The following is a 12,064-nucleotide window of genomic DNA, read 5'->3' as shown; positions in this document are numbered from 1 at the left end:
ACAGGAACTGAAAATGAGATTTCAAAATATTAAGAATTGTACCGAAAGTTCATAGAATTAATTTTAAGAAAAATTAGCAGAGAAGAATTTAAATCCTCTAGAATAAATATAGACGATGTGGGTATGAAACAAAAAGGGACCAGGGATACTGGCCAGCGTTAAGAGCCAGGACTAGAAAAAAAGAAAAAAAAATATTGACGAGAACTCGAACAAGATTGGAATAAAGGCAGTGCGAGGCATAAAAGTTCTTGTTAAATGAATTTCCATGTTGCTCCAGGAAACGGGGAAACCAGACTACATCGCCATCTTGATCATCATCATCATCATGACATGATGACTATTACTATTATTATTATTATTATTATTATTATTATTATTATTATTATTATTATTACAACAAGCACAGGCTAACCATAGTTGGAAAAGGAGAATGCTATAAGCCCAAGGGCTCCGACAGGGAAAAATAGCCCAGAGAGGAAAAGGAAACTAGGAAATAAAAACTACAAGAGGTTTCCAAAGACATACAAAGAACATGGATTGAAGCTTAAAGCCAAATATAAAAGATTGTTAAATTTAGGCTTTAAATTCAATAACTGACTAACTAAGTGCTGCTAACCTTGTCCCTCTAGCAGATTGTAACAGCGCTGGTATGATGGCAGCAGGAACTATGTAGGAAGGACCAGCAACATACGGAGGATACTGACCACCACTATACTCATTCTTGGATACCGCATACTTCCCTTCCCTCAATACTGGATCGCAACAACGCAACTTTCCCAAAATCTGAATCGGGTGAGGGTTCCTTTCTAAGTAGAACACCAGATAATCACTAAGAGCAAATGGGTTTGGTATTACATCATCGTCAATCTTTAGGAGAACTGGGGCGTTTTTACAATAAGTAGAAGCCCAGTGAAGAATGGCCATAGTTTTATATGTCAGATTCTTATAATCATCTATAAAATTAGCTTGTAGGATATCGTGGTACTGGCGTGATTCCTCCTCCAAGGCTAGCTGAAAAATAAATCGGAATTTTAGTAAAATTAACTCTCGAAGCTCTCTAAAGATATATAAAAAAAATGGTTAGATACTATCAGATAGGAGGCTCTTAATATTACGCAATTCAAATTCTAATATTCGTATCAAGCGAATAAAATTTGAATATGCATCAATAAATATTTTTATCTAGTCACGAATTCTTTTCTCTCATGTGGTTAAACAATTTTCAGGGTTAATGCGCTGTGCGATCTCAAAGGATTTTCCTGTAAAAGGCTAGAACATGGAATCCAATATGACAATATTTGAAGATTCATCTTCACCATCTTTTCTACTTCTTATTTATACTTTCCAAGATTTAGTTAGCTACCTCACTCCTTCCTTTTTCTGCTTTATCCTCCACCTCACAGTAACAACCTTCGATGCTCATGATGTCACGAAGGCAAGACTTCCATAGAGCTTCCCTTGATTTCCATATAAATTATTCTAGGTTTTGGTTTCATTAAGCATATTCCAAGATGAATTATTCTCAAATCTCGAGTGTGAATAGAACATTAGAACCTATACAGTGGAACCTCTACACACGAACGTATCTACATCCGAATTTTCCAACATCCGAAGTAAAATTCGAGCAAATTTTTGACTCCACACCCGAATTTTATTTCGACACACGAAGTAGCAATTTTCGTCGTACCGGTTGTATCCGAATTTTTCGACACGCGAAGTACAATTCGAACACGTTCCGACTCTACACCCGAATGTTTTTTTCGACACCCGAAGTAAACAATACTCGTACGCGTAGTCGGTGCTCATAGCGCCTGAAGTGTTTTTTATTTCCGCCGATAGAAGGCAGCACATCGACCTCGGAGGGACGCTCAATTAGCGCGGCTTGGGTCAGTCCTCTGTTCTCGTCGGCTTCTTGCGGTTGTGCTCTTTGCGTTCTGATATTAACTGTGAATTAATCGTGATTTTTTACGTGCATCCATTAACGATAATTTATGTAAATCATGGGTCCAAAAAGGCTTAGTTTTGGCAGTGGTAGTGGTAGTGGTGAGAAAAGGAAGAAGGAAATGCTCTCTATAGAAATTAAGCAGGAAATTATTGAAAAACATGAGCGTGGCATCCGCGTGAGTGAACTTGCTAAACAGTATGGACGTAATATGTCGACGATCTCGACAATCCTTAAACAGAAGGAAGCTATGAAAGCAGTGAAACCTTCTAAGGGGATCACTATAATTTCCAAACGCCGTACCCCTATCATAGAAGAGATGGAACGACTTCTACTAGTGTGGATTAAGGATAGAGAGATCGTTGGCGACACCATCACCGAAACCGTTATCTGCGAGAAGGCGCACGCCATCTTTACGGACTTGAAGGAGGAGAGCTCTGGGGGTGATGCTGGGGAGAGTTCAACCGAGCCTTCCTCAGATGATTTCAAGGCATCTCGTGGCTGGTTCGAGAAATTTAAGAAACGGTCCGGGATTCATTCAGTTGTTCGCCACGGAGAGGCTGCTAGTGCGGACACAAAGGCTGCAACTGACTTTGTTAAGAAATTCGAAAATATCGTAAAGGAAGAAGGCTACGTAGAGCAGCAGGTGTTCAATTGTGATGCAACCGGGCTGTTTTGGAAGAAGATGCCAAGTCGAACCTACATCACTGCTGAAGAGAAGAAATTGCCTGGGCATAAGCCAATGAAGGATCGGTTGACTCTTGCTCTATGTGCCAATGCTAGCGGGGACTTTAAAGTCAAGCCCTTGCTTGTTTACCATTCGGAGAACCCTAGGGCCTTTAAAGCACACAACGTCGATAAGGATCAGCTTCATGCTTTCTGGCGATCCAACTCGAAGGCCTGGGTCACTAGGCAATTCTTTGTGCAATGGGTAAACCAAGTTTTCGGTCCTTCTGTGAAGAAGTATCTTCATGAGCAGAAATTGCCTTTAAAGTGCCTGCTATGCCTTGACAATGCACCCGCTCACCCCCCCGGACTTGAAGATGATATCTTCGATGAATTCAAGTTCATAAAGGTGCTGTATCTTCCACCAAATACCACCTCTATCCTCCAGCCCATGGATCAGCAAGTCATCTCTAATTTTAAGAAGCTGTACACCAAGCACTTATTCAAGCAGTGCTTTAATGTCACGCAAAGCACCAACTTAACTTTGCGTGAATTTTGGAGGGGCCACTTCAATATCGTGCACTGCTTAAAGATCATTGATCAGGCTTGGGTGGGATTAACTCGACGGACCCTCAATTCTGCATGGAAGAAGCTGTGGCCTGATGCAGTTTCTCCCCGAGATTTCGAGGGTTTTGACCCCGAACCTGATCCCGTGGTCGGTGCAGCGGAAGCCGTAGAGGAAATAGTCTCCCTTGGCAAGTCCATGGGTCTGGAGGTCAACGCAGATGACGTTATGGAACTCGTCGCCGAACATCACGACGAACTGACGACGGATGAGCTCAAGGAACTCCATGCTATGTCAGAGCACATGAGTGATGACGAGGAAGAGAGCGAGGAGGTAGAACATGTGTTAGGTTCAGCGCAAATAAAAGAGGTGTTAGGTTCAGCGCAAATAAAAGAGGTGTTAGGAAAATATCAAGACGTGGTCTACTTCATCGACAAATACCATCCAAAGAAATTGCAGGTTTATCGTGTAGTTTCTCAATTCGATGATGTTTGCCCAATGCACTTTCGAAACATTCTGAAAAGCCGTACAAAGCAATTATCTATCGATGCTTTCTTTAAAAAAACTGCGAAGCGAACTCGCGATGAAGAGGATGTAAGTGAACCGAAGAAAACGGCAAAGAGTGAAGAGGAAGAAAGTGAAGCACAGAAAACGGAAAAGAGTGAAGCAAAAGAAATTCAGTCAATTTTAAATGTAAGTGATAGTGATTAAAATTACGTAATCATCAAAAAGAAAAAAAGAAAATGTAAAAAAAAATAAATATAAAAATAAAAAAAAAAATAAGCTAAGTTATGTTAAAGTTCACTTAGTGTAAGTTAGAATAAGTTACGGTAGTGTTACGTTTATCGTAGTTAACCTCTCTACCTCCTCGCCGTCCGTCCGTCTCCTCTCTCCTCTCTACGTAGCGAAGACGAACAACACCTGCGCTGGAGTTTCTAAGGTAAAGTGACGCAAAAAACCCGTTTCTTATTTATCATTTTTTGCTAATTCTTCTTATTTACATGTCTATTCTTCTTATTTACATGTCTATTATCTAATTTAGTGTTCATTATTCTCATGGGAAAGTTATGTGTAGTAGTTTATTAAGAAGTTATCATAGGTTTTTGGCTCAAACACGGATTAATCCTATTTCAATGTATTCTTATGGGAAAATTAGTTTCTACATCCGAACAATTTCTACATCCGAAGTTGGTTCTGGAACGGATTAAATTCGTATGTAGAGGTTCCACTGTATATCTGCTTAACTCAAGAGTCCTTTCAATTTAGGAATTTTAAGGAGAGCCATACAAGCTCTTAGTTTCCAATTTTCACACAATTATTGTATAATTCAGACAGGAAGGCCTTATTTGCTGGTATATTCCCCTAGAGATGCAAGATTACTCCTTGTATTCTTTAAAGACATTTTTCAAGATTTTGCCTATTACAGAAAGATGAATAGCCTCTTGATATACCCGACATACCCGAATCTTTTTAGTTTTATCAACACGTAATTACTGGTTTTAGTAATCCTTCTTCAGCATTATTTTGGCATCCCTCCTTCCTTTTCTTTCCTAAGTTTTAACTGTTGAACTTCCTTCATCCAGCTACACACTTCTGTTGTGCTCACAACCTTACAATCTTTCACTATTCACCACTTAAGGTTTCTTGCGCTGCTGTTACACACATTATTATATATAATACATATACAAATAACGTTTAGTCCTTCTCAATAATTTAATCCCAGCCTATTCCTCCCTCCCATAAATCCAAAGAAAAGGTCCCCTATTCACAAGGCTACGTTCATTCTATGATATTAATCCTCAGGCTTATTTATAAAAGCTTCAAACCTCTTTAATGGCCCCTACAATTAAAGGTGGGCACTTCTGAGTGGTTTTACCATCATTTTTGTAAAGTTAATATCATGGAAACTCAGTGGAATAAAAGTTAAAACTTTACAAGATGAAAAACCTAATTATTTCAGTATCTATTTTCAACACTTTCACCAAACCAATTGCTTTTATCATTCATCTACAGCTTACCAGAAACTGGACTTTTTGCATTCTCTATAAATTCTTTACCCAAACCAATATTTAACAGCAACTTTTTTGGCACTTACTTACATTTACCTTTAATCCAGAGATTTTTCATCCAGGACTATCAATGTTTTCTATTATCAAAATAACCAGGTCAAATGTTTGAATTAGTTAAAGTCTTGACAAGATTTTATTTTATCACCAATAAGAATCAACTTAATAAAGCATTATGCAACTGAAAAATATCTTCAATCTATTCTATATTCGCAATGAAAAAAAAATAAAAAACAATCACTTTCTCCCAACCTTCATATGTATTTTCCTACAGGATTTTCAAGCCTCTTACTATAATTCCTAAGCTATTTAATCTTCCTCTTTACTCTCGGTAATTAAATCTTTCAAAGTGAAAATTTTTTTTTTCTTTCTTTTCGTCCAGCCATGACAGTCTTGAAAAAATTAAGCCTGTTCTAGTTTTCTTCAACTTTTGGAGACTTCTTTACTTGTAATTTTTTTTTTTTCACAAACTTCATGGCATACCTTGGGACTATGGCATTTTTTCTTTTCCAACTAAGGTTGAAACTTTGACCATTATTATATAATATAAAACCTATAATTTTTAAAACCCAAGTGTCCCCTCAACTGACCTGATCAGAGTGTTGTTTTGACTGTCCAACGACGAACAACGGTCTGATACCAGTCCTTTTGACTACAGCACTGTGTCCCCAAGTGTGACGTATGAAAAGTCTCTTCTTTTGGTTTTTTATCGCAGTCACAACTAAAGCCAATACCAAAAGGTCCATCTTGCAGGCATGCACCTCGTTTAGGATGAATTTCACTTCATCAGGATAAGAATTCAGTATGGGCTCTTTTGCTTTTATGTTCAGCTGAAAAACAAAGACACTTATGAAATATTAACAATCACGAAGTAAATATGATAGCTACCAGTGCATAATTCAGATAAAGGTTAGTACATAATCCTTTTTATTACTGTATATTAGCAATGATAATATTACACCATTACAGTTAATATTATGAAATAGAAATATTAAAACATGGATTGGAACAAAAAATTAAAATAAATACAATGCTAGCTCGTGAGAAAATACTGGGCTCGAGTAAATAAAGGAAGGAGTTATGCGAAGGAACAAAATTTTAATGCAAAAGGAGAAAATAAATTTTCTCTTAATGATATAATGCAAGATGTATTGAAAGCCAAGGCTAGTCAGACATTATTTTGTCTGGAAAAAGTATAATCATGTAATTGTGTGTGCGTAAAAGAGAAAGAAAATGGAGAAGGAAAGGCCAAGAAAGAAAGAAAGAGGAGGGGAAAAAGATAAAAAGGGAGAGAGAAAAAGTCAGAAAAGAGGAATAAGGGAATTGAGAGAAGGAAAGATAGAGGGAAACCTATCTTTTATTTTACCAAGTATCAGGAATTAATTGCAATATGGCAGTGTATGGAAATTTCATTATTCATAGTTGATAAAACTTGTATAATTAGCTAATGGTCTATGCAGAAGCAGCAGTCATTACTTGAACTGTTCCTTAACCAAGATACTGTACCAATCAGTTTATAAAATCGTTGTAATGCAGAAAATCTGATTAAAGTGAAGCCGATACTTCAGGAAGTGATGGAGGAATATGTACCCAGGAGAAAACTAACCGGAAATGACGGAATGAAAAAACATGACCTCAATGTTTGCCGATGACACCAAATTTGGGAATTCCTGTCATATCTGAACCCCAATAGATGTGACCTGCAGAAAGACCTAGTTTGGATGCAGGAATGGCCAGATAAAGATGAAGATACCTTCCATCCAGAGTGCAGGTGTATGTACCTTCAGCAGTAACAACAAGATTCCAGTATACCATGGCCACTGGCAGTCAGACAGAGGACTCCATATGTTGGAGGAGGCAGAGGAAGACGAGGATCTCAGTCACTATTAACCAGAAATTTTAGTTCCCCAAATACATAAATTATCAGATAAAGAAGGCCAACCAGATATTGGGTGCAATCAGGCATACCTTTGCTTCCCTGGACAGTGAAGAAGCTGTTCAAAAGCCTAGCCAGGCCACACTTTTAGTATGCCTCAGTTGTGTGGGTCTCCAAGCATTAGAGGGACAAGGACGCACTTGAGCAGATCCAGAGAAGAGCCACGCAGTTAGCTCACGGTCTGTCCCATGTAATGAGCAACAGTGTCTTGCATTACCAACTCTTAGGAGTTCCGGAGACAGCGCGAGGACATAATACAGGCTTACAAGATCCTGAATGCCTTAGATGAGATAAACACAGAGTGTCTGACTACCCCTGCAGCATAATGTTCAAGTCACCCCTGCCCACCACAACCAGGGGGTCACGACGGGAAACTTCAGATCAAGCACCAGTGGTGAATCAGATAATTCTTCTCAGCAAGACCGTCAGTGTTCCACCCGAGATCGCCTTCAAAAAAGGAACAACTAGACTTGCACACCTACAAGTTTCCATGTAAACTTTGCAACCCCATAAATACCCAAACGCATACCAACCAAAGTAACGTTTCCTCGACTCCAGAGAAAGGGACACCAAAATTAAGAATGGTGCCTTTTCCCTAAATTGCTACATAATGACCTTTGCTTAAGGTACATGTACAGGCTTATTGGCCATTTATCCAAGATTTGTGTGATCGAAACCTTTTTCACAAATAAGAATAAAAAACTAGTTTTAAAAGACACCAAAGACAAAAGGTTAAGGTTTTAAAGTCCCATAATTGAAATAAACTACTCCCTCCAGATACTGTATAATAAATGCTGGAAGATATATAAAAATGAAAGATAAGGATAATTATGAAAAAAAAAATGAAAGATAGAAACAAGTGCTGTAGAATGTTGCTCTTAAAGAGTTATTGTGCACAGTTTACAACAAATTTCTTGATTAAACAATTCAATGAAGACATTCTGAAAGGAATATATTTTTCAGAATAAAGTCAACCACGCTTAACATGATCTTTTAAACTGAATGTCGCACCATTTGTTAGAATGGATCCAATCAACATACTTCTTACCTTGAAATTATAATCCCATGTTTTCAGCAACTCTTTCCATCCAAGGCCACGCCCACTTCGTTCACGATCGGGGTAATTAGGGCTAATAGGATTCCTCAGGAGGATGCAAATGTACAATATTATTAATAAATAAAGCACAATCACAAGGACTAGAAGAAAGGTGTTGTTCCTGTTGATAGTGAAAACTTTCATTTCCATCTGGAAAACAAAATATTTCTAACCTTTCGGGAAAATTTGTTAGCTGAAAGAAATAGTTTTGTTCAGGGCTTTATTTCATTTATAAGACTAAAGATGACAAACACCTGATTTATATAAAATATTTTTAATTGAATTTTGAGGATCCCATCCCGAGAGCATGGCTGAGTAACATATTTCAACCAATTTATTAAAATGATTTCTTATTTTTCGAGTTAAGGACAAGCTTTCACATACACAAATATATGTAAGATTTGAAATAAGATTTACCTTTAGACAGAATTTGACGTAATTAAGACAACGAATATGAATATTACACGGTCGGGGTAGAGAGAAGACTAAAGATTTTAGTTTTCTAACAGTAACTGTCTTCTTCCTCTTTCACAAATGTTATCCTTTAACAGAATAATACAAGTATGCACATTTTATCGGCTGATCATTAAAATATTCCCATTCAACAACATTAATAGTTAGAGGAAAATCACCACAATTTCCATTAAAGATGATTTAAAGTGACTGAATTTATTAAAGTGACGACGAATTTATTAAAACAACAGAAAAGGCTCCACGACAATTCATAATTTGCCTAAAGTTTTCTTTATATATATGCACATCCAGTTCCACATTCCTTTAATTAAAAAAATTTCCTCCGTGTTGGTTTTTTAAGTAAAACTGAAAAGGAAAATAGTGAAGATTACTATACATTTTTCTAAGTGGTTGTGGTATACAGATATGAATATTTGTGTAAGCTCAAAATTCCGAAACGCAATGCCTGAAGTACTTGCTTCAAGGGCTTGCTTGCTCTTAAGATTGTCTGGCCCTTGTGACAAGACACAGGCTCTTGCAATACTACAGTCTGTAGGTCTAAGGGATCCTGTTCTGGTCTTATAGGCTGCTACAGGTGAACGCTACTCTGTACAGGATCTTTCGGAATTAATTTTATAGAATGTGTTCCAAGGCATTCATCATTTCACATCGCACATTGCTAGTTTATTTTCAAATCCATATTATCGAAGCACTTGGAAAACAAGAATGTCTTTAGTTTCCTCTTGAAAGACACTCTAATTAGAATTCTATTGGGGACATTGTATAGGCTTGGGATCGCAAATTTGAAAGATTTAGAACCTACAGTAAACACATTGTTCCAATAAATTGAAACCCTCTAACTATTCTCATTTCAACAAGATTGGTTGGCTGCACAATATACAAGCAATTCTCATTAGACACTTCGGACTCGAGTCATTCCTATCTCACCGAAGGAGTGCTTGTCTCTGTCCCTAAACTTGCGAGGAAGAAATAAAACTATAGAGCTCTAAATATATAAAAAAATAATAAATAACCATGTGTGTATCATTACCCATTTTGTATCGATTAAGGATTATCTATTCAACTGAGGGTACCCTTCTGCAGAAAAATAAAGAGGATATCCCAGCAAGCTTCTGTAGAGTAAAAGGTCACATTTAAAGGTATACGATTGCAATGAAAACAAATATGGAAATTAAAAGAATGTTAAATAATGGCTCATAAATAATGGCATCATAAAGCTCGCAACGTGGAATTTTTGTTTTTAGATTATTGTTCTACCTTATGTGAAACACGGGTTCGTGTGTTACACTGTTGACATCCCGTAAACGTGCAATAGTTATTCCCTACCCGTTTGCTTAATTCAGCACCTTGGATCCATTCAGTTTCACTTCTAAAATTGTACTGAAACACATGTTCATTCAGATCTTGGTTAACACTTGATACCAACTAAAATTTACATAATTTACATAAAAAAAAAAAAAAAAATAAGCGAGAATATTAAACTCCTTTTGGTAATATTTACTGTATTGATCGGTAGTAAATCTCGTTACCTGTCTATGTAATTATATAAGATAAAGGAAATTTACGATTAATTTATGCATTTAAATCGTCGAGCGACTGAATCGTTATATCAAAGTATGACGTGCTTTCCTTAATACATATGTGGTCTCATAAATTACGTGCTAAATAACACCTGCTCCGAATTGAAAACCCATTCGCTATGCAAACCACAGTTTAAGTCTCTTTGGTATTTTTTTTTTGAGGGGGGTGGGTTTACCATCATTAGGATGGATAGAAATAAGGATAGGCGAACATATAGCATGCGTTCTATAGGCCTAGTTGCGGTGAGGTGAACTTTTTGGGTTACAATATGAAATTAGATAAAACCATCATTGAAACGCACACAGTTAATTTCAAACCGATTATTTACCCAGAAGAATACACCGCTATACAGACTTCTATTTGTAAATATCTTTTAATGCACAATTTACTGAACTGTTATTTGTACACTTTCAATAATAGCCAGATTTGAACCTATATTATGACAGATCTTGCTACTGTATATGTTTTGCCTATTGTTCGACACCTATAATTTGCGGGCAAGGGTAAAGTTTTAGTTGATGATGATGATGATGATGATTATTATTATTATTCTTATTAAAGCTACTACCCTAGTTGGAAAAGTAGGATGCCATAAGCCCTGGGGCTCCAACAGGGAAAATAGCCCAGTGAGGATAGGAGATAGGGAAACAAACTATGTGAGAAGTAATGAAAAAGCGAAATAAAATATATTAAGAGCAGTAAAAAAATTTAAATAGATCTTTCATATATAAGTTATAAAAGATTTATGTCAGCCTGTTCAACAATAAAATATTGCTATTTTGAACTTTTGAAGTTCTACCAATTCAACTATACCATCACGCATTTCCCATGACTAATGGTTATCCACTTGAAAATGATCTAGTCCTTTTCGATAATACAATAACTATAACTCCAAATAAATCGAGAAAATTCGCAAATAAACACAAGTATGAAGCTTATGTAAAGAGACTTATGGATAGTTGGCCTCTCATACAAAAAAAGAAGAAGAGGAAGAAGAAGAAGAAGAAGAAACAAGTTATACGAGATGGCGTTGACGGAACCCTCAGTTCAACACCGATGATTTGTAAGAGCGAGACAAGTGTGCAAACGGTCATTAATTTTTATGCTAATCTTAATTTCAAATTGACCATCGGCGACATAATTTATTTTTCTCTTTTATATTTATGTATCCTACAGTAGATTTTATTGAAAAGTCTTACAATCTAAGATATTATTATTATTTTTTGTTTCTTTTGCGCGCGGAAAATTTACCCCTGCCATGTAAACGCAACTACCCTATACGAAATTACATCTTCATGGCATTTCTAGCAAGTTTTCTAGTCAACTTCTGCTTTAATGGACCAAAATGAAAAAAATAAACCCGTAGTTGCACAACGAAGTAAAAGTTTAGTAGGAGAGAAAGATAGAATTTACAAAGTGTAAATACTGGTATAGTAGGATCTAGCTAATCTTTTAAAGGCCGCTCATGAATGGCAGAGACAAGGGGCAGTGACAATGACCTAGCTAGCAGTACAATGCCCTAGAGACTAACCATATATATAATGAGCCTAAGATCCTCTTCACCCAAGCTAAGACCAGGCAATGGCTGCTGCCGATTCAGCAGGTCGATCTATAGGCTCTCACTTAACCGCCACATTTAGCTAACAAGGTCAAGGATGGTGAGACTGCCGACAAGAAACTTTAGATCTTGGGTGAGGCTCCCCAATCAGGTGATCGTCAGGCAGGGACGTTTCCAAGA

The 12,064-nt window shown here is 36.9% G+C and overlaps 1 protein-coding gene across 5 annotated transcripts in view; it reads right to left on the bottom strand.

The window, feature by feature from the left end:
- LOC137660225 (beta-1,3-galactosyltransferase 5-like) overlaps window positions 1-12,064 on the bottom strand; it is a 91,799-nt gene that overhangs the window by 13,584 nt on the left and 66,151 nt on the right. For 4 of the 5 annotated variants that reach the window (XM_068394947.1, XM_068394948.1, XM_068394949.1 and 1 more), the window contains exons 2-4: window positions 8,224-8,421; window positions 5,830-6,069; window positions 617-1,011 (exon numbers count right to left, since the gene is read on the bottom strand). In XM_068394947.1, coding sequence (XP_068251048.1) covers window positions 617-1,011; window positions 5,830-6,069; window positions 8,224-8,421 — 833 coding nt within the window. Of the gene's footprint in view, window positions 1-616; window positions 1,012-5,829; window positions 6,070-8,223; window positions 8,422-10,071; window positions 10,109-12,064 lie in introns of those variants that run through there. The other variant, XM_068394946.1, reaches the window with a different exon arrangement.

Source organism: Palaemon carinicauda, chromosome 20 (assembly GCF_036898095.1).
Source record: "Palaemon carinicauda isolate YSFRI2023 chromosome 20, ASM3689809v2, whole genome shotgun sequence".
NCBI classification, from domain to species: domain Eukaryota; kingdom Metazoa; phylum Arthropoda; class Malacostraca; order Decapoda; family Palaemonidae; genus Palaemon; species Palaemon carinicauda.
Note: the sequence above shows the minus strand (reverse complement) of the source record. Positions and strands in the feature narration are given on the sequence as shown.